At 38.6% G+C, this 23073-nt stretch overlaps 2 protein-coding genes across 4 annotated transcripts; one reads left to right on the top strand and one right to left on the bottom strand.

Annotated features, from left to right (window-relative positions):
• Nucleotides 1-4332: 4332 nt before the first annotated feature.
• Nucleotides 4333-12089, bottom strand: LOC144637427 (protein YIPF1-like). Of its 3 annotated transcripts, none has more exons than XM_078496492.1 (13): nucleotides 12033-12089; nucleotides 11290-11332; nucleotides 10342-10458; nucleotides 10041-10063; nucleotides 9535-9615; nucleotides 9147-9234; nucleotides 8597-8707; nucleotides 7454-7608; nucleotides 7024-7090; nucleotides 6525-6577; nucleotides 6318-6380; nucleotides 5956-6058; nucleotides 4333-5535 (listed from the first exon to the last, which is right to left on the bottom strand). In XM_078496492.1, exons 1-12 carry the CDS (start codon nucleotides 12072-12074, stop codon nucleotides 5966-5968), a joined length of 936 nt encoding a protein of 311 aa, XP_078352618.1. In that variant the 5' UTR covers nucleotides 12075-12089; the 3' UTR covers nucleotides 4333-5535; nucleotides 5956-5965. The 3 variants fall into 3 exon arrangements, with proteins under 3 accessions (XP_078352618.1, XP_078352619.1, XP_078352620.1); XM_078496493.1 differs by having other exon boundaries at nucleotides 5966-6058; XM_078496494.1 differs by having other exon boundaries at nucleotides 10041-10060.
• A 131-nt stretch (nucleotides 12090-12220) lies between these two features.
• Nucleotides 12221-22865, top strand: LOC144637402 (uncharacterized). Its single transcript, XM_078496470.1, has 9 exons — nucleotides 12221-12886; nucleotides 13985-14125; nucleotides 14457-14781; nucleotides 15178-15719; nucleotides 16948-17134; nucleotides 17535-17704; nucleotides 20509-20640; nucleotides 21058-21210; nucleotides 21846-22865. The coding sequence occupies exons 1-9, from the start codon at nucleotides 12221-12223 to the stop codon at nucleotides 22140-22142; spliced, it is 2613 nt and encodes an 870-aa protein (XP_078352596.1). The 3' UTR covers nucleotides 22143-22865.
• The last annotated feature ends 208 nt before the right edge of the window (nucleotides 22866-23073 follow it).

Genomic DNA, 23073 nt, shown 5'->3' with positions numbered 1-23073 from the left:
AACATTGCGCGATCCGGAACTCGCTTTCGAACCCCAAACACTGATCTCGCTTCTGATTGGTTCGCTTGCAAACTAATGAGTTGTCATTGGTCATTTGCAAGATAATAGACTGCTGGAAGCCATTGAAAAGCGGCAAGTTTGATGAAGGGCTCCTTTTGTTCTAAACAACAACATTACTTGTGAAATTTTAATTTTGATTTCAAAATAGAGATAATGAAGGTTTGAAAGAGGTGTTGTGACTCGCTTCATCACTTGCATACATAAATAAACCACCTTGACCACAGAGGCTTTCTTTGTTCCAAACTCAATAGCACCCCATGGAAGACTGGAACCCAGATGGTGAATCAGGCAATACAGATAGTAAATGAGAAAAAATCCGTACTTGGAACTTGTCAGCTCAACGAGTATTGGGGCACTTTTGACTTAAGTCAAGAGAAAATATTTTCTCTTGCGTTTGTCTAAAAGCAGTTGTAAAAGCAGTCTTCCATTCCAAGGAAAATAATTACCCAGTCTCTCCGCAAATTTCAGCTGATACACTTCAATGTGGCCTACACAACGAACACATGAACTCAGGGAACTATGGCGTCGGCCGCGAAGCGTTCACGAACCGTCGCTGACGATGTGATGAGTGTACTCGAGCTCTTGGAACAGGAAGATGACAGCGATGATGGCATGAAAAGTGGAGAGGAAAGCGAGTTAGATCGCGAGCTTCAAAGTTCAAGCGATGAATTGAGGTAAGATTTGAGTAAAGTGTACTGCGCAAGGGATTCAAGGAGGGCCCGGTGGTAGGGGCTCTCAGGGACGGCGGAGCAATTTTCCAAGTGGGGGGGGGGGGGGGGGCTGACTAGTGACTTGAAGTGGGGGGGGGGGGCTTAAAAGACCCTTCTCTTAATAAGTCTTTATTTTTTCAGAAATTCTGGGGGGGCTAAAGCAAGTCCCCCCAGCCCCCCCGGCTCCGCCGCGCCGTCCCTGGGCTAAACTGTAGAATAGTCAATACCAGGCCACTAATTTGCATCTCATTGAATTTGAATGGTTCCTTTTGTTTCTACTATGCTTCGTTCTTAAAGCGTTCAGAGAACTGTCGCTGATGATAGCGCAGAGAGTGTCCTCGAGCTCTTGGAACAGGAATATGACAGCGACGATGGCATGTCAAGTGGCGAGGAAAGCGATTTAGATCGCGAGCTTCAAAGTTCAAGCGATGAATTGAGGTAAGATTTGAGTAAAGTTACCGTGCAAGGAGGGAGGGAGGGCCTGGTGGTGGTGGTTGGCAGGGGGGGGGGTACCTCGTTTTAGAAACAAGTCAAATTTTAAACACCCCTGTTCTAGAAATTGTCTTTCTCATTGGGCGGCACATACCTGTATAGGTATTTATGGGAGTACCCCCCTTGGGATGGAGGGTATGATCTCATGTCATGCATAATGTTGCAAACAAGATTGATAAATCAGATAACAGGACACAAACAATGAATTCCAAGTACAGTTGTGTCTTTAACATTGTTTTCTTCTCCCCCCCCCTTGTGATTGATTCAATCCTCTTTTGTTGGAGAATTTTCATTGTTAATAATTATTGCGTCCTGTAACCTGATTGGTTAGATTTGTTTTAGTGACCCCAGTAATAGTATTCGCACTGTAAAATAAATATCTAGGTTTATATTAGCCTGTTCCATGCTTTCGGTTTGTGGGGAAAAGCGAAAAAAGCGGGCGAGCGCGGAGAGACGAGCGGGGAAGAAGGCTTGCTTGCCTTCTGCCCCGCTTGTCTTTTCTGCACTCGCCTGCTTTTTTCGCTCTTCCCCACAAACCGAGAGCCTGGAACAGGCTACTGTAGGTTTATATTTGAGTTTAGGAAATCAATATATTTGAAGGAAAACAGTTTTTGGGACAACAGATAACAAGAAAAATAAATTGTATTGTTTGCCATTTTCACAAAGCATTGTGTAAACATGAAGCTCTGATTTCATTCTTCACATGGTTTTACTCTAAATGGACTCGGATGCCTTGTAAATGGGTTTATATTACACAAACAGCATGTTTTGTATACTTAAAAGTTTTGCATGGCCTTGTTGTGAGGACAAGATGGATGTAGAAAATACAATCAATTAGTAGAAAATACAATAAAAAATAACAACAACATATATGCTTTACAAATAGCAGTAGACAAAAGATAACATTGATACAGTGATCATTTGAAACAAAAATTAGGTTTTGTACTCAGTATTGCTAAAAAGGTAATTGAGCTAAGAAAAAGTAAATAATATTGACATAAAAGAGGGTTCAATAGAGTGCAATGATGTTTGCCTTGTAGTGAGGAAGAAATCAATGATGCCCCTGCTCGAGGTCGTGGAGCTGCAAGACCTTGTAACCGTGGTGCTGCTATGGAATACCAAACCTATGAAGACCCGGATATTGGAAATCGCCTTCCTCCCTTTACACCTAACCGCCCAACTGGAATCGACTTTGGCCGTCCACTCCTCAGACACACGATGACCAAGGCTGTTGAGTTTTTTCACCTTTTCTTTACTGTAGAAATGATAAATAATATATGTAGCCATACAAACAGTTATGCTAATGAACATATTATTGAAGGTACCCATAGGTCTTATACGCAGTCAGATGGTAGCTGGAAAGACGCAACACCTGATGAAATCAACAGGTTGATTGCGCTGTTGATTTATTTTGGTCTCGTCAAGGTTGGTACTAACGTTGATAGGTACTGGAGCACAAAGAGCCTCTTCAATGGTCTTTGGGCGAGTGCAATTATGCCCAGAATAAGATTTAAAGCTCTAATGGCCTTGTTACATGTTGTAGATCCAGGAGCCGAGAATCCAGAGGATAAGTTAGGTAGTGTTGAAACGTTTATTGAGTATTTTAAATCTAGGTGCTTAGATTTGTATCAACCCAGGCAACAACTTGCAATTGATGAGCGTATGGTCAAGTCTAGACATAGGTCAGGGATACGTCAGTACATTAAAGACAAGCCCACCAAATGGGGTATTAAGCTTTGGGTGTTGGCAGATAGCTCCAATGGCTACACCATCGACTTCAATGTGTACATTGGAAAAGCTGCAGGGAGAAAAGTCAGTGTAAATGGGCTTGGGTATGATGTTGTTGTGAAACTAATTCGACCTTTTCTCAATCAGGGGTATCACTTGTATATTGATAATTTTTATACTTCAAAAGTTCTTTTGAAATATTTGTTTGACCATGGAGTCCCTTGTACAGGTACAATCAGAGAGAACAGCAGAGGATTTCCGGCAAATATGAAGAATGGAAAGCAGTGGTCTAAGGCATCAAATGTAGAAAGGGGAAGTATGCGCTGGGAAAGGGACCCACCCATCCTATCATTACAGTGGTTAGATAACAAAGTCGTTTCCATGTTGACAACCATTGAAAATGCTAATGACTCTCTTCAGGTCAGGCGAAAAACCAAGACGGCTGGTGTGTGGAGAAATAGAAATGTACCGCAACCCCAGGCCATTAGCTCGTATAACCAGTACATGAATGGTGTGGATCGCTCAGATCAAATTTTAGCCACCAACAATGTGCTGCGTAAATGCGTGCGATGGTGGAAGACTTTGTTTTTTCACCTCATTGATATTGCTGTTGTTAATAGTTTTATACTCTTCAAGGAACACCAGGCTCAGTTTCCAGATGTTGAAGAACTTCAAAGAACATCAGATTATACCCTGGCACATTTCAGAGAGGAGATTGTGAGGCAGATTTGTGGTTTTCCAGAATACAGTGACCCCCCTGTTCGCTCATCTGCCAGATCAGTTAACCCAGATGAGTTTGAATCTGTACACATGCCAGAATTCACCGAAAAGAGGAGAAACTGTGTGGTGTGCTACAAGCAGGGAAGGGGGCAGCTAAAAGTGTCGTCAAAATGTAGTGCACCGCAGTGTGACAAATACATGCATGTCACCAAGGAAAAGAATTGCTTCCAGGAGTTCCACAGCAGGGAGTATCACAACTGTTAATGTTTTCAAATTGATGTTTTTGTGTTTACTTATGCTGTGTATACACTTGGGAATTTACTGAACTAAAAAAAACTAGAGCAGTTTTCAATTGAGTGTCGTAAAACCAAAACCAAAGTAATCACTCTTGCCAATCACAAAGAAGCACACAGACAATCCAGTAAACCATGAAGACTTGAAGCTAATACATCTAGGTGGCATGAAGCACGAGAAAATGTGCACATTCGAGTCACAATTGGTTTTTATATGACTTCTGATTGGATGAGAAAATGGTGCGAGTTTTAAACCAATCACAGAGCGTAATTATGCAAAACGAAAAACAAACGCAAATTACTTTCGACACTCAAGTGAAAACCACAAATCAAAGAGCAAATTTCTGATCTTTATTTCTTTTAAATCCCACAAAATACAGCCATCAGTGCTCTCAGTTCATTTTTTTCAGTTACGTCATAATTTACCCAATTATTATTCCTATAAAATATAATACAATACATTTCTTTTGCAACAACATTAATATTTTTAACCTTAACAATACTAACTGCATCTCTAAAAGATTTCAATAAATACAAAACTTAGTACACCATATCGTAGCCAGTTGCTCAAGCAAAGTAAGCATTTACAGTTAGGGAAAACGGCAAGGAAATTTGTGAGGAGTACTTTCAGTTTTAAACAGAGAAGTTATACAGTTGCGTGGAAAAAATAATTTGAAAATCTTTATTCAAATTTATTCAGCATTAAAGGACTATGTCACTGGGATTTCGCAGTTTTTTGGCCTAAACTTTTCTGAAATAAGTTTTAGGCAAATTTACCCATAAAAAAGTTGTCTTTGAACAATTAACAGAAGATATAACCTTTATTTTGAGATAGAAATCAAACTTCGGCTACAACAATTAATTTTCTTGAAGGCACGCGGAAACTTGAAAACTTTGGCTAACGTTTTTAAATTGCAATCCATTTCCATGAGCCATCCGCAGCCAAACATGCTTTTAAACAGCAATTGTTATTAAAAAAGGGCATTATTTTAAGGTTTCCTACATGTACGACACAAATTTAAATTTGGGATGTTCAAAAATCTGTTGAAATCTGTGACAGAGTTCCTATAAGTTCCATTGTCAAGCAGATAACCGACGAGAACAACAGCCAGAAAAAAAATGTTTACTTGGAGGGAGATATTTCTTCTGATGGGCCAAAAAATTTTCAGAACTAACATCAAAAGAAACTAATATATGGCAATCAGGAGAATTAGACTTTTCATCTCGAAACTGAAAGTGCTACAAAAGGTTATTTCAAAAGGTTCACAAATAGAGGATATAATATAAGTTATGCTTTGTTTTCAATTTACATTTAGTGACCAACCCTTCTATAAATAGTAAAACAGATCCTCTCCAGCCCCTCAACATTAATGCACTAGACTGAAACTGCTAAAATTAATGTCCAACTAATGTTACTCCACTGTTGCTTGGCAACCAAGTTTTCCATTAAAAATGCCTTTCATTGGGTATCTGTTTCTTCTTCTACAATATAGCTTTAGGTAGGAATGCTCTACATATTCTCTTCACCCTGTCTAAATAAGTAGAGATAAAGAACAAATGTGAATGGACTATATCATTATATTGGCTACGACTATTTTAAAGCTATCTTTGCAAAATCAGAAACATTTAATCAGACATTTAATCCAAATATTGCAATTTTGATTGGCTATTTTTTTCTTGTGATTTTCCAAATATGGACACTTTTGGAAACAAATATGTGTGAACGCTTTGTACAATACGAATCATAGGGAGTTACAGGTTTCAACCCTTTTGGGTTTCTGGCAAAATGCAATCATTTTATTAGCATGTAAGCTCAAAGCCCAGAAAATCAAAATTTGAAAGGAGGGTAGGGCGGTGGGCAGAGTGACTGAAATCAGGCAAGCACTGTTAGTACATGTGTGCAGAGCAAGCACAATCAAATTCCACATATACCGTAGTAAAGTGATTCTTACCTGGTCTTACTTATGAAGAAGATACAGTTGTTGTTAAGTTTCCTGCTGTTGTGGTCATCAGTACCTGTTTGTCTGGTTCCGGTGGAGCATGGAAAAAATACACCTTCAAATATTCAAGAGAAATAATAAACTATTAAAAATCTAACAATTAAAATTATTTAACAGCTGAGACAAAAGTTCTGTCTTCCTTGAACTTTAAAAAAGAAAAAGCACAACTACACTGTACACTGAAGTGTTAAGTGCAGAAAGTTCCTATCTGCATTTTTGAGATGATACACTTTTTTTGCTTTCAGTGTAGAATGTGCTATGTTTAGACATTTACAGACAATTTTTTTTTCACATAAGGAAGAAGGCTCCTGTACCTTAAATCCTACAGCCAAAAGTCCATGCAAAAGAAATATTACCGCCAGAATTATACCAGCTACCTGAAATTAATAAAAAACCATAAACCTTAAAACACGAAAAACAAAAAAGGGTCATTAAAAAAAGGAAGAAAAAAAGAAAGAAAAAAACTTCACAAGACTTGAGCATCCCATATCCATGCACAGTACTTGAAACATTGCCCTTACTTTTTTGTCATCATCTTCAACTGCTGGCCAAAAGGTTAACAACAATACAGCACCTAAAAGATTAAGATTAAATAACATTATTTACATATCCAGGGCCCCATTGTTTAAAGGGTGGATAATACTATGCACTGAATAAGTCGCTATCCCGTCGATAAGTGTTAACAAAACAAACTACACTGCCCACTGCAGGCTTTGTCCCCCTTCCACCCCCCCCCCCCACTTTTTCAAGTTCTTTTTCAGGACTTTTCAAGGACTCAGATTGATTTTTCTAGGACTCCAAAATTTTTTCATTTACCCCTTCACTCCCAAGATCTCAATATTATTTCTCCTTACTGTCTGTACATTTCTTAGAATGTCAGTTTTGAGAATTTAGTTACTTGAATGAGTTCAACAGATTTCCAGAACTTTCCAGGACCGGTAGTGCCACAATAAATTTCAGGGACTTTCCAGGTCATGTAGGCTGGAATGTGGACTTACATGTGAGATTATTTTATCTTACCTGAAAGAACCATTCCTATCATAACAAGAAGCCATCTAAGCCATTCCAGTGGAGCAACCCAAAATACCTTTGAAAAAAGAAAGACATTAACCATTAACAATGCATTCAACATTCTGTCCACCCATTTGTCTGTCCGACTGCTGGCCTGTCTGTCTGTCAGTTAGGCTGTCATCATACCAATCAATACCAGTATTTATCTTTTCAATTTTTAATCTTTCTAAGCTCTTACATTTTTAACAGTCATTAGCTACTTAACTACCGGTACTACTGGAGTGTAGCATAATTAGTGGCAGACAGGCAGATGTAAGCTAAGGATTTCAAGATGATTTCAGATGGGCCTAGAGTATAACCTGTGCTTGCTCTTATGGTGTCGGTATTAAAGTTGGTCTACTGTGAATATATTGTAAAAAGTACTAATTGAACAACTTACTGATATTGGTACATATATGGACAAAGAATAACCATAAACACAGAGGATTTCCAGAAATGAATATCCCGCATTGCTTTTTCTCCAAAGAAGAACTCCCCACAGGGCTGTAGGTACTATGAAGGCGTAAGAGTAGATAGCAGCTGCGGCTAGTGTCACTGCAATGGAACAACAGTACCATTCATGGTAAGTCTTCTATTAATTGTTAACTTTTGACCAGAATTGACACCCACTCTCAGTGTTACGTGCATAGCAACTATCCATCTTTTGACATCCATCTTTTGACATGCTAAACAAACAAGACAGATAGAAGGCTAACAAGCACAGCCCACCAGCATCACCTTCTGAACTTGTGAGCTCATTTACACGGAAAAAACACCGGTATGCATTGGTTTTGATTGACTTATTTCAAAAACCACATCAAAAGATGGATGTTGAAAGATACCTGTAGCTGCTATGCACGTAACACTGAAAGTGGGTACAATGAAAATCCTATAGAACCAAGGACTGCAGAGTATTTTTCCAATTGGGCTGACAAGTGACTTGAAGTGGGGGGCTTTAGAGACTCTTCTTTTAGAAAGTCTTTATTTTTTGGAAATATTGGGTGTGCAGCCCCCCCTGCCCCTGGCTCATGGCCTCTGAGAACAATATAAGTAGACCTGTCACCCGGGGGGGGGGTACTCAAAAAAATTTTGGACGGGGAGGCTCCGCCCGGAGATCCAACCCCTTACCCTTTTATATACCATTTTGATAGAAAAGGTACCCCTTTTGTATACCTTTTATTGCAAAAAGGCACCCCTTTAATATACCTACACAACATCACATTTACCTAAAACGGAAAGTTTTCTTGTTATTTTTATGTAGCGCTTCATAAATTAAAACGATACCGCCAAAAGTTGCGTCTGCTCGAAATATATGACATAAAGCCCTTTTAAAATAACATTATGGCAGATTTCCCTACCCTTTCATATACCTAAACTTGTGAAATCCCTACCCTTTTATATACCTGGAACCTGAAAAAGGTACCCCTTTCGGGCGGAGCCTTCCCGTATAGGCCATTATAGGGAGTACCCCCCCCCCCCCGGGACCTGTCAAGCAGAAAGGTGATAACACTAAAAAGAATTCACGGAATGGCAGTTTAATTACCTTTGTGAAAGTCGTACGCCCACTGGTGATCACCAGTGTTGACAAGGTAACTTGCAAGATTACCAGCTATTGCCGTTGTGAATACAAGTGTCGCACACACCCAGAACGGACCTGAAAAATACACAAGGGACTAGTTATTCATTTAAAGATAGCTAAGAGTGGTTCTTTATTAAGTGTCATCGAACCAAAACCAAAGTTATTGTTCTGGCCAATCTCAGAAGACACAGGCAATCCAATTAGCCATTCAATACTCTAAGCAATACGAAGTATTAGGTGTGTGCCCTATTGGCTGTGTAAGGTTTGTTAGAAAGCCATCTTTATATGAAATTCATTCCTGAACTCACAACATTGTCCATGCTGGGTTTGAAGTTTTTAGAGCTTTCCTTTGCTTTTTTTTGAACGGTTTTAGGGTTTTCTTGCACTGAGAATTATGTGTAAATGTACCAGTCACCATCTTTTTCCGTACAGTGGATTAAATTTCATTACGTAATATATTTTGTACAGACATAAGTGAACTACATTAATTTTGCTGCAACAGATGTTAAATTACCATAAAGTTCAGGATTAGGACGGATATAAGAAACAAGGTAGTTTTTCTTGTACACTGGGACCATTGAACCAACAATCCTTCTGACAACCTGAAAAAAAAAAGAACTGAGTTTGTAAAATGATACTCTAAATTTTTGATCGCCTTCTGCGGTCTTCTTCAGAGAATGATGGATTTTTGCAATTTGAGAGCTTTATTTGAGCCATACAGAAATATACATGACAAGACTAACAACAACCTATAACAAGTTTTCTCTAAAGCGAAAAATGTTTCCTTGTACTTGACAGGAAAAAAATCTAACAATCTTCTTGATGATTTTCATTATTTTTATCATCACAAATGTAACACCAGTGGTGAGATTTAAATCCAACATTTTACAATTTTTTCTTACTTGGTAAGAGTCAACATCAAAGAAGGTTTGGTAGTATTCAAATGTCCAGAATGGCGGTTGTTTTCTTTGTCCACCTAAAAGCTAAAAATCAAAATGGAAATGACTACATTGTGAACCAAAAATGATTAAATAATGCAAATAACTACATGCAAAGCTGTGCTCTTAAAATAATTGCACGGTGCACAAAGGCTCTAATGTAAGAAATCTTGGGTGGCCAGCTCTAAAAAGCAATTTTGATAGCAAAGTTCTACAAGTTGCTCAAAGATAAAAGTAGGTTGCCTGTGGCACCTGGGCCGTGGAAGAGCACAGCTCTGAGGCATGTACCATCACAACAGCACAATGACAAAATGGCAACTTTGCCAAGAGTACATGTCACTTCATGTACATCTATTTGATTAAACAGTAATAATTCCATTGCCTTAACTTGCATGCTGATGTGATGGTAAGACCATGAAAAAAGACTTAGAAATATAGGTATATTTTGCAGTCAGAAAAATAGTACAAACCTCTGTTTTATCTTCTTCATCTTCTGTGAAAAAAGTAAAATGTTGATCAGTATTAAAAATTACAACAAGTTGTGTTGCTGTTGTAAATTGTCTTTTTTGCATGTCAAATTATTTTTGGCCAGATTTAAGTTTTCTTTCTGCCGGTGAAATCAGCCAGCAGCCAGCCCTTAGCAACATCCCTGATCCAAACCATTGAGCGAATGTGCCTTCCATAAGCAATCAGAGGAGAAGGCTAAACATTCAGGCATACAAATAGGCTGTCTTGATAATCCCCATTTAATAACTCTAAAACAAAACCAACCATCAGAGAAGTCTTCTAGTGAGTGTGTTCCAATTTTTCCAGGCACTGTGATTCCAGGTTCTTCACCAATGTTACCAACAGCATTAAGATTATTTGTGTCATCTACTTTGGTAAAGTCTACAAGAGAAAAACATGATGTCTATGTTGTGGTACAATTTTACCCTTGGTACAAGTTGGTATTTGCCTTAAATGTATTGTTTAGAGACTTGGCTCAAGGAAAGGGCATCAAATGTATGAATTGATACCATGTATGAATAAACTTTTACTACAGTAACTACTTCAAAGTATGGTTACACAGGGATATCGCTAAGGGCCAGCTGCCGGCTAATTCAACCGGCTGAAATTTCACATGAAAACAAAGACTTGGGTAAATTTTTAGAGCTGCCAAGGCCAGAGAAGCCAGCTGGGTTTGTTGATGAGCCGGCTAAGGGTTTTCTTAGCTACACCCCTGGTAACATATGATCATGAATATACAACAATGGAAAATTCCAAATCGTACTAAGGGTTAAATTGAACCACAACATCCATCTACACCTAGAAGGAAATGATCTGAACCTCCGATTATCAATAGCATGTTTAGTGTGATCATCTGGTTGAGGTAGCTTTGAAAAGAACTGTTGTTCGTGACTGATGTTTGAGGCATGTACAGTACTGGACATGAAGTGTGGAACTTCATTTATGTGATGTTTCAACAACCTGAGAAGAAGTCAACTTCAGAGTCAAATAAAATGTTGTTAGTTAAGACTCCGAAAATGACTTCTGCTCTGGTCAATAAAATTATTATTTATCAAAACATCAGTCACCAACAACAGTCCTCTCTGGACTTCCCTTGTATACATGTACATGTAAGTTAAACCATGCTCATTTGTTGAATAAGGAACACTTTACAGAGCCACTTTAACTAAGATAGGAGCTAAATGAAAATACCTAGAAAATACATCTACAAACCTTGGAATTTAAAGTCTTCACTGACTTCTTGCTCATCTTCCATCTAAAGGAGGCATGAAGTGAAGACCACAAGTCAGTTACACTAAAGTTACATGTATTTGCAAGTTTAAGGTCCTGTCCACACTAACCCAAGTGAATTTGAAAATACTTTTTTTTTTCTCCGGATAGGTCAACCGTCCACACTGAAAGGGCATTTTCGCTCACCAAAAATGGTACTTTTCCAAAGTGGGTAAATTTGAAAACGCCGGCTAGGTGGTGTAGTGTGGACGGTGAAATCGGACGAAAGGGACTTTTTGAAAACACTGACGTCAAAGAGTCGTGTGATCTTTGTCAAAACAAAAGGTTTTGTGCATGCATTATAACTCTGTGTGCAATAAAGCGTATCATTTTCAAATTTACCCTGGTTAATGTGCCCAGGGCCTAAATGTACATCAAGTACAGATTTGAAGCTAGCTACTATTAATACTGAAAATCCATTCACCACTTTCCTGCTAAAACTTGTGTAAGCATTAGAAGCTGTCCTCATTTTCTGCAAGTTTATGATTTAATTCAGTCCTTTTGAGAACGGCAGGATCCGTTTTCATCAAAATAAATGCAAATTTGGTGATCGATTATTGTTCAATCAAAATATCAACCTACGTAGAAGAGGTTAAAACCTAAGCATTTTAGAATAATACAAACTATGAATAATTTAACTAGACGCGAATTTTAAAGAAACAGAAAAAGAAAAACGTTTCAATCACCTTCACGTCCACAAGACCAACTTCGTCGTCACTTTCCGCCATTTTGATTTTAGAGCTGCATCAAAAGTGCATGCGCGTGATAGGAAGACCGCTGTCAATTGTAAACTTTGTCGACTTTCTCCGCGTGGAAAAAAAAAGAATTCGCGGGAATTTACATTATTTTGTAAACATCCCCAGATACTTTTGAAATGATCATTCCAAGTCTATATTTGAGAGAAGGGACCATTGTGGATCCGATCAACGGAAAGAATGTTCAAGATGTATCTGCCTGTCTTGATATAATTTCTTTGTGCCCCGACATTGCCATCGTGTGCCTAGATAAACTGAAAGAGACCAAAGAATTTGGAAGGAAACTTGTTGATATCACCACGTGTTGTGTGGAATGTGAAACGGACAGTATAGATGAGGTGTTAGATCTACTGGATAATGGTGCAAGTCGTGTCATCCTTGGCAAAGAACACATGCAAGGATTTGGTCAGTGTATACCTAAAGAAAGAATTACGTGTAAATTAACTGCAAGCCCAGAGAGTTCCCCTGAAGAATTAGCTAAGGAGATCAATAACTTAAAAGAGAGAACTTGCAGTTTTCTTTTGCAGTTTACTTTTTCTCCAATTGTTGAAGTGTCTCTTGTTGAGTTTACAGAAGATCTGAAGAGCTCTGTGTGTGGTGATGTGAGACTTCTATTTATCTTCCCTTATCAGTTGATTTCGTGCTCTACCATCTCGCAGCTTCACTCTCTTGGGGTCGACGTACAGACAAGTGCTACTAGGCTCTTAGATGAGCTCAGTCTTGGAGAGATCATTGCATCCTGTCTCAAAAGTGACCGCTCTGATGGACTCTTCCCTACTCTTGTGGTAAGTGTTTATGAACTGCTAAACTGAACATAGATCAAGGGGATGGACCCAGTTCGGGGGGGGGGGGTACTCCAACTTTGACGCTCCAATAGGGTCATGAGTTTGGGCTCCTGATCGAGAATGCGGTATCCATTTTAGAGACAATTTCTAGAATGGGGTATGGCATTTGGATATACGGAAGTTTCAAATTATTAGCAGCCAAAACGGGGTGTTAAAAAATTGACTTTTTTCTAGAACAGGGTATCATTTTGAATTCAAATTCTCTCTTAATTAAACAGGGTGCTACTTTGGAGACCCAAGTGGCACATACCCACCCAAAATATACCTGAATATACCCCCAACCACCCCCCCCCCTCCCCCGGGGATGACATCAGAAGGGAACTTGGACCCTGCCTTTTGTTGTTTTTGTTTTCTGAAATACCAACAGTTGTGAGTCTCCCTTTATTAAGCAAGAAAAAGCCCACCTTTACATCCCAGAATCCGTGCAGATATCTCATTATAGGTCTGTAATGCATGCAGATAATAATAATAATAATAAAAGCTTTATTTAACCTGGAAAGAAATCTATCAGCATTTATAAAAAATGCTAGATAGCTAGACAAAAGCCTAATATTATAAGTTTACAAATTTAGGTGTGTAAAGAGCTAGAAAATAATCAAGTAACATACATGTAGGCCTGAAATGTGCACAGAGAGTAAGCCTTATCCCATCTCAGACCATGTAGTTAAATATGCAGTGACCTTGTACCAGTATTTAGGTCACACTAAGGCATGCAGGGCAGAGAAAAATTATTTTTGAGACCGTGCCCCCTCTTATTCCAGGGTATGGATGTTGGGGCCCCTCTCTTACCTGAAGGTCTGGATCTGCCACTGATATGGGATTTCTGGAGTGTAGCATCAAGCTACTGATAATTTTTACGTGCCTTTAGGTGTGTAAAAATATTTGGAGACAAATTATGTATGAACCACTTGCATAAATGTGTACGGAAGTCGTTCCCACAATGTCTCTAAATTTTTTCATGCACATAAACCTACGTAAAAAATTTCTTGTCACTGGAAATTCACTGTTATTGTAATAAATGTTAATGTTACATTACAGGTAGATGAACATAATGTGGCCCTTGGATTGTGTTATTCCAGTGCTGAAAGTATTCAGGAAGCAGTGAAAACCAAGAAGGGTGTTTATTTTTCAAGAACAAGAGGATTATGGAGAAAAGGAGAGACATCTGGAAATCAACAGGTGTGTGAATGAAAAGTTGTTATGTCGTAATGTAATAATTTCTTAGAACACATGTTAGTGCAGTGCAACATGAACACTATTCAGGGGCGGATCAAGGATTATTTTTAAGGTGGGGGTGCAAATCCAGGATTTTTCTTAGAAGGGGTGCACCACTAAGAAATGTTGTAACTGACTGGTGTAAACAATTTTAAAAGCGAATAATAAGACACAGGACATCTCAGGGAGGGGTGCGCACCCCCCCCTCCCTAGATCCACCCCTGCTATTTCTCTTCAAGTCTGAGGCAGTAACCGCAAGGTCATTACACTTCTTAATTGTATTTTTTGTTGGCAGGATTTGTTAAGAATTTTTTTAGACTGTGACTCCGATACCCTAAAGTTTGTCGTGCATCAACAAGGTCTGGGATTTTGCCATCTTAACACCTGGACCTGCTTTGGAGCAAACGGTGGTTTGCCATTGCTGATGAACACATTGAAGTCACGCAAACAGTCAGCACCTCCAGGATCCTATACAGATCGTCTTTACAGCGACAGTAAACTACTTCATGCTAAGATTCGTGAGGAGGCAGAGGAACTTTGTGAAGCAGAAAGCAAAGATGAGATCGCTTCAGAAGCAGCTGATGTTTTGTATTTCACATTTGTGAAATGTGCAAAGGCAGGTTAGCAGCTATACTTGAGAAGGCATGTTTTTTTGTGATTTTAATTAAATAAATGTTGAATAAAAATAAAAAAAAATAAAAATAAATGGCTATATTTAGAGAGGGTGCCACATCAGCTAGCTGGTTTCATGTGGGTCCTCTATCTAGGTTGAATTGGAATTTGGAAAAGTTGATTTTTCAGGAGGGAGGAAAACCGGAGAACCCGGGGAAAAACCCTTGGTGCAAGGCAAGAACTAACCCAAACTCAACCCACATAATATTATGGTAATGGGCCAGAATTGAACCCAGGCCACATTGGTGGGAGGCAAGCGATCTCACCACTGTGCCAATCCTGCCCCCGAAATTTACTGAAAGAATAAATTTCAATTGGTTTTTGTGATGTTCTTTTTCACTTAGGAGTATCTCTGCCAGATATTGAAAAGGTTCTTGATCAAAGGTCACTCAAGGTGAGACGAAGACCAGGTAATGCAAAACCTAAACACCTGCCCTACAGCAATGATGATTCAATTACCTTGGCAACAGAACTTCCTCAAGAAATTAACCCACCTGCAGTCAGCACATGCAACTCTATCTTAAAGAGCTTTGATTTTCAGCTCCTTGGTGAAAAGGAATTGCAAGATCTTTGTAAACGTCCTGCAGTGGTAGACACTGCCAAGCTAGAGGCTATTGTGAGACCCATCATGGCCAATGTACGTAGCAATGGGGACAAGGCTTTGCTGGAATTAACAGAAAAGTTTGATAAAGCGAAACTGTCCTGCCCTGTTATTGATGTGTCTGCAGTAGATGAACCTGTTCTGGAAAAAGATGTCAAGGATGCCATTGATTTGGCTTATGGCAACATCTACAAGTTTCACAAGGCCCAGCTAAACCTGGAACCCCTTGTAGTTGAAACGTGCAAGGGCGTGGTCTGCTCTCGGCATGTTAGGCCCATTGAAAAAGTAAGTAACTGCGATGTCACTCTGACTTGTTGATGCTTTATGGAGTTCAAACACTATTTTGATTTAGTCACAGGTTACCTGACGCACTACTATTTTCAGTAAATCAAAAGCAGCATTTAATCCCGGGGGGTGTACTCAAAGAAATTTTATACGGGGAGACTCCGCCCCGAGTTCTAACCCCTTACCCTTTTATATACCATTTTGACAGAAATTGTACCCCTTTCGTATACCTTTAACTGAAAAAAGGTACCCCTTTCATATACCTGAAAGACGTGGCGTGGACTTAAAACAGGACTTTTTCTTGTTATTTTCGTGTAGCGCTTAATAACTTAAAATAATACAGGCATAAATTGCGTCTGTTCGAAATATTTTAATAAAAGGCAGTTTTAAAAACCTAAATGACAGATTTCCACACCCTTTCATATACCTAAACTCGTGAAATCCCTACCCTTTTGTATACCTGAACACTGAAAAAGGTACCCCTTTCGGGCTCCCCGTATAGGCCATTATAGGGAGTACCCCCCCCCCCCCCCGGGGCATTTAATGTTTTTAATTAAATGGATCAGGAAGCTCAGAGAGTAAATTCTGAAAAATTATTTTATGTTGACTCAAATTCAGCCCATGATCAAAGCTTGAGTTTGGTTTTGAAGATAAGCCTGTATGGTAAAAATAAATTCCATGTCAGGCGCGGATGATAATCTAGAATAAATGGTGACTGATTTCCTAAACATGCACTGAAAGCGCAAGCTTCTAGGGGTCTCCGGGCAGGTTTCCCCAGGACATTTTTTGGATTTTTATTCCCTAAAGTCCCCTTTCCTGGGTTTTTGACTCATTCAGACAGAATATTGGCCAGTTCCATTCTCCTCAGATGAAACCTTGCAAATCGGTGGATTATTTCATCAAGATCAATTCCCAAGGCGGGTCCTGTCAATCATGTAATCGCGGGACAACCATTGGAAAGTCACTGCATTACTGACTGTGTAACATAGACAGCGACAACTGATTTTCCAGCTGGAAAATCTCAGAGCATGTGTAATGCCCGGAAATTGAGAAAAAAAAAGCTTTTGTCCAAACCATTTTCCAGATTTCAACTTCAAATTTTTTTTATTTAAAATAATTATATTATTTATTATAAAAAATCTAACCGATTTTCATAATCAGTGGAAACTGGTGTGGATCTGTGCCTGCATGTGTTGTGAACTTCTGAACACCTTGTCATTTTGTGTAGGTTGGGCTCTATGTACCTGGTGGAAGCGCTGTGTTGCCGTCAACAGCACTCATGCTTGGTATTCCAGCTCAGGTTGCAGGCTGTAAAGAAGTAATTCTTGCCACACCTCCCAAACAAGATGGTTCGGTTTCCCCTGAGATCCTTTACATTGCAAAGAAAGTTGAAGTTTCCAAAATATTACTTGCAGGTATGTTGGTCATGTATAAAGTCCCTAAGATATGTCATGACAAAGTCTCACTAGAGGTTTTAGAAGATAAAATTACAGATTTGGACAACATTAAAGATTTGGACAATTAACATTTAAGCGGCCTTCCTGCAACAAACTTATGGCCAACTCGTGTTGGCAAACCCTAGTTGGCGTGTGTGAATGACACAACAATGGCAAATGAATTGGCCAACTATAAGCGACAAATAGAACTTGTCTCTATTCTCGCCAACAGTTTGCTAACTTGTTTGCCAACTGTAGTTGTAGTGTCATTCACACAAACCAACTTGAGTTTGCAAACATGAGTTTGCCAACTTACGTTTGTCATGCGAAGGCCGCTTTAGGGTTCTGGAATAAAAAGGCTATAATTTGTTTGATTTAGGTGGAGCTCAGGCAGTAACAGCAATGGCTTACGGAACAGAAAGTGTCCCCAAGGTAGACAAGTTGTGTGGACCAGGGAATGCATTTGTGACTATGGCTAAAATGTTAGTACAAAATGACAGTACAGCAAGTGTCAGCATTGACATGCCAGCCGGACCATCAGAAGTTATGGTGTGTAAATAATTATTATAGTGATATCACTTAGCATTGAAGGGTGCATTGTGTGCAAAAAACTGCAGTCACATAGTCCTATGCATGCATTGCATGCTTACGGTCTTGGAGGCATACTCCAATAGGTATGCAATGCGTGCAAAGGGTTGTGACACTGTAGGTGGCCTGGCGCACGCTACTGGTGATCAGTGCTGTAAATTTGACTTTAAAATGCTGTAGTTAAGCTGTCCAAATTGGGATTTTGTTAAGATTTGAACACAACTTTAAACTATCAAAGAAATGTCTTCTGGAAGACTTATTTTCTTTTTAAAGTGTATCGTGACGAAAAATAATTAAAAAAACACTGTTGAAAACGGCTTTTTTTTGACATGGCGCGTAACATTTACGGTCTAACATAGGCACATTTAGGATTTCTCGACTTTAATAAGGAATACAGTAATAAAACTTCCTAGAGAGAATCTTTAACCTATGTCCATTCTGAATCTTAAAAAAAAGCTCACCTTATAAAAAGCTGAGGACCTTTTTTTCACCTGATCACTTTTGCGACCCACAAGATGATGTCTTCGTTTTCACCGAAACGTGCATTCTAAAACTCGCTTGTTCTTTCTATCCACTTATCTTTGTGTTTCAAAAACACCATATCTCTAATTGACATAAAATCAGCTTTTTGTCAGTCATAGCTTTGCCGAGATTATACAATCCCTTTTCAAAATAATACTATATTTTCGATGTTAGACCATCGTTTCCTAACCACAAAAACGCTCTTTTCCGTGCTAAAACCGTGCCTAAACTGTGCATAAACTGTGCCCAAACTGTGCCTAAAATGTGCCTAAACTGTGCCCAAACCGTGCTTAAACCGTGCATAAACTGTGCCTAAACTGTATCAGAATCGTGCCTAGACTGTGCCTGAACTGTACCAAAACCTAAATCGTGCAAGAGAAAATTTCTCAACAAGAGTTCTGGTCCGAAATCAAACTTCAGTTGTCAAGACAAGGTAAGGTTTGTATTAACATTGTGTAACTTTAAAGTAAATTTCTATAATAAAATGAAAATTGATCAGATTAGAAAACTACATAGAAAGAAGTCAAAAGATACAAATCAATTGCTTACCTTATAGTTTATTTATTTACTAAAGATCTACAACTTGCAATTGCGGGTAGATGTGCCCATCCTTCACGGAAAAAAAGAAAGCTCACTACGAAAGGATGAAAGGTTACTTTCTTTGTAACTGGTTGTTTTATGCAGCCAAAAGTTATACGTTAAGTGGAGGATCAAACCGTCTGAAGTCAAATTGAAGCGCAAATATCGAGCGATACTTGATCTTTTTTAAATGTTGTAAAAACTGATGAGTTAAACTTGTTCTATTGAAATAAATGTTGTTGCAATCAGAAGTCTCAAAGTCTCAACTAAAAAGCTTGCATAAATCATGAACCAAAAGGAAAACAGGGCGATATTCCTCTCTGCTTCAGAATGAACCACACCAGCCGGACTTTTCTTCTCAAGGATTATACTTTCAACTGTGAGAACCAAAGTTTCTGATTGGCCAGTCTGTAATTGCATTAAAGTTAAGTCAACAAAGTCTGTCAACACAGACACTTCGTCTAGGGCTTGTCTAGCAAGCATGCAAATGCAGTTCTACGATTTCGTTGTTATGTAAAACAAGTTTTCCAGTTAAATGTACAATTATGTAACAGAAATTGTGATGGTAGTTCAATGCTGTTAACGAGGTAAAAAGCCATCAGCTAATATCAAGTTTTAATGGTCTGGAAAATGGAAATCACCAAGAACCTATCCTGTTGGCTTGTATATTCAGTACACGCTGCTTGTCACGCAATGAAATATTTGCTAGCAAGATCATGAATTGAAGCAATCGTGAGTCTGATAGCACGTACAAACATTCTATATTTTTTTGCCACTTTCACAACCTGTTCCAAGGTGTTAGGAAAAATTTTCATTCAGTGAAAAAGAGGAAAAATCGAAACGCATTCACCTTAACGCTATCGTCTTCGGCATTTTATTAATTAAAATGCGCTGAGAAAGTTTGTTATTGTAGTACTTTCACAATGCATTGAAATCTGGCGTAAAATGTGCATACTCTGTGCCTACAGTGTTCCCAAATTGTGCCAGAACCGTGCCTAAATCGTGCCAGAACCGTGCGTAAATCGTGCCTGAACCGTGCCTAAATCGTGCCTGAACCGTGCGTAAGTTGTGCATGAACTGTGCCTAAACTGTGCCCAAGCCGTGCCTAAATTGTTTTTATGCACACAAACCGTGCAATTCGCCGAAGCACGAATATCGTGCTGTTACGGTCGTGTACACCAGTAGCGTGCGCCAGGCCAGGTCTCTGTATGTATTGTAGCCCTATGGTTACCATAGTAGATGATATTGTTATTTATCATTTTGACATGCAATGCATACTGAGGGTGCAACATATTATGTGCCAAGGGCTATGTAAATGTACATGCAGCTGTAACCACAGGGTTCACAAAAAATGGTAACGTTATGTTTCTATTTGGGATGTTCCTTTGTCAGGAGATGCATGCACTAGGACTCACTTTTAGTGTAAGCAATTAAGATGCACCTCTTGCCTTTATAGCCAGGAGTAAAGAAATAGACTTGAGCACACTTACTAGCACAACTAGTTTAGGGCTATAGCTGTAGCTCTTTCAATGCATTGTGGGACTGGAAATTAAATAATCCCAATTAAAATGACTTGTTTCATGATCATAGAAAGTATAAAAAACCTAACACTGTCTTTCTCTTTAACAAAATCAATGTTTCAACCTGTATTTCTTTTTTGTCAGGTCATAGCTGATGAGAGTGCAGATCCTTCATTTGTGGCAGCTGATCTGTTATCACAAGCAGAGCATGGAACAGACAGTCAAGTGGTTTTAGTAGCTGTTAATTTGAATGACAAACAACTTGACATTATACAGGTAAGGCCGGCAATGCAAGCAAAAAAACTACAACTTCACAGCTTTCAGCAAATTTTGCACACGTTGCATACCTATAGTACCAGCTAATAAAAATATTTTATTTCTTGTTAATCATCTTTTGATTTTCTTTCTCAAACTGTAAGCAACATTTCCTATTTTTATGCTTCAACCATTAAGTAAAAACAAAGAATGACAGAAGAATAGCAGTGCAAAAACTGAATTTGGAGAACTACAACATATCAATGTTGGCAAGAAGTTGTCTTTTCAGCTATTCAAGTTGCATCACAGTAATGCTCTGTGTTACACAGATTCCGGTGTGTCTGCGTACAAAGGTTAAGACAAATAGGAACTAATGTTTTACTGCATGTAAGTTAATTAGTATTATGTTGGAGTCATCATATGTCTTGAAATTTCCAGAGTCAACTGGATGTCCAAGCAAAGAAACTTCCTCGTGAAAAGATCATCAGAGAAGCTCTATCAAAGAGCTTTGTGATACAAGTATCATCTATGAGTCAAGCATTGTACTTCAGTAACAAATATGCTCCAGAACATCTCATTGTTAACACACAGGTGTGTAGCATGATGTGGTACTTAAAATCTTTCACTCTCAATAGTGACAAGAGAAAGAATTGACAAAAAGCCCTAGATTTTATGTTGCAAAATATTGAGCACTCAGAAAACAACACTACATGAATGTAAAGATTTATCTACACACTTTTGAACTGCACATCTCAGAGCTCTTGTAATAAACAGTGTCACATGAAAGTTCCTTTCAGTCGTCTTTTGAAAGGTTACATACTGGATTAATAATTATTCAGACTTTGAGCGAAATATACAGCAGTTAATTTTTTTTACACCTGCTTTTGCTTTACACGCATAGCAGCTTCTAACTATCAACATGCATCTTTCAATATGCTAAACAAACAGAAAGGATCGAAATCTGCCAATGACAGCCCACTAGCATGACCTTCTGGACTTGTGGGGGCTTATTTGCATGGAACCAACACCGGTAGCATTGGTTTTGATTGGCTCATGTGAAACAACATGTTGAAAGATGATGTCGAAAGATGGATGTAGAAAGATAGCTATGCATGTAACACTGAAAGTGGGTGTAAAGAAATGTGAAAGAGCTAATCCTGTTAAGTCTGACCAAAAAGATTACTTAACTCCCCCGACTGAAATATGCTGTTTTATTCTTTCTGTAGAATGCTGAAGATTGTTTGAAAGATGTACAGAATGCAGGGTCTGTATTCCTTGGCCCATATTCTTCAGAGAGCTGCGGAGACTATGCCAGCGGCACAAACCACACCCTACCAACATATGGCTATGCACGCATGTACAGCGGCGTATCTACAGCATCATTTCAGAAACATATCACTGCCCAGTGCGTGACCAAGGAGGGTCTGGCTAATATTGGACCAGCAGTGGCAACGCTTGCAAGTGTTGAGAAATTGGATGCACATCGCAATGCTATATTGATAAGGCAGGGACAAACAAACTGATAAAGATACAGAAAATAGCAAACTCTTTGTCTCAGAGATAAAACAGGACAATGTTATTTGTTTACTAAAATCACTGCATTTAGTGGGTTTCCTGTCTGTTTTTGTTTAGTTTGTGATCTTGGCTTTCAATTTAGTATTTTATTCTAAAAGTAAAAAAAGAATTAAAGATGCTAGTTTTTTAAAAGCCCAATTTTTATATATTCAAATTCAGCTTAAAACAATAGACCTCAGTACGAGGCTCCGGGAAATTAACAATAGAGCTTGTGGGTTTATTCCCCAGAGCCTCGTAGTGATGTCTACTGTTTTAGGCTGAATTTAAAATATTGAAATTGGGCTATTGGCGCGTGGCGAACAGTAGTGGTGAACAATTAAAACGATAGAGTGTTTTTGTCTCGGAACTATCAATCTGATATTTGCCCCTTGGAAATTTTGTGTTCTTAAGACTAGCATATAAGCCCTTGAAGATCTGTGGCGCAACTATAAGCCAATACTTCCTCAACAGAAACACTTTGTTGTTTAAATATTTTACACCTTAGTCCTATGAATACCGGGGTATATCCTTCTTTGTTGAAGTAAAACAATTATTATTTTAATAGTACTTTCAGTGGAACATTGTAAGTTCATTGAAATTGGTAAAAAGCAAAAAATGTAATCTTAAATGGTCTACAGCAAATGCTGAATTTGATGTAAGAAATAATGTTAAATAAATTGCATATCGTATAAGTTTGTGGGCTATTTTATTGTCAATTTTATGATGCTGAACAAGGGCTATCCATCTTGGATTGAAGAGGGTCTTTTTGGCTAATGTTTTAATACAATTGTACGTTCGATATGCAATTATCAGAGACCTTGCTATGAATGGAGTACAACTTTTAAACTGTAGTGTAGTGTTAATGCTCAAAATCAGATTAAATGCCAGTACCGGTAATTA

Source organism: Oculina patagonica, chromosome 14 (assembly GCF_052425735.1).
Source record: "Oculina patagonica isolate OP01 chromosome 14, crgOcupat, whole genome shotgun sequence".
NCBI classification, from domain to species: domain Eukaryota; kingdom Metazoa; phylum Cnidaria; class Anthozoa; order Scleractinia; family Oculinidae; genus Oculina; species Oculina patagonica.
This window is presented reverse-complemented; position numbering and strand designations above follow the sequence as displayed.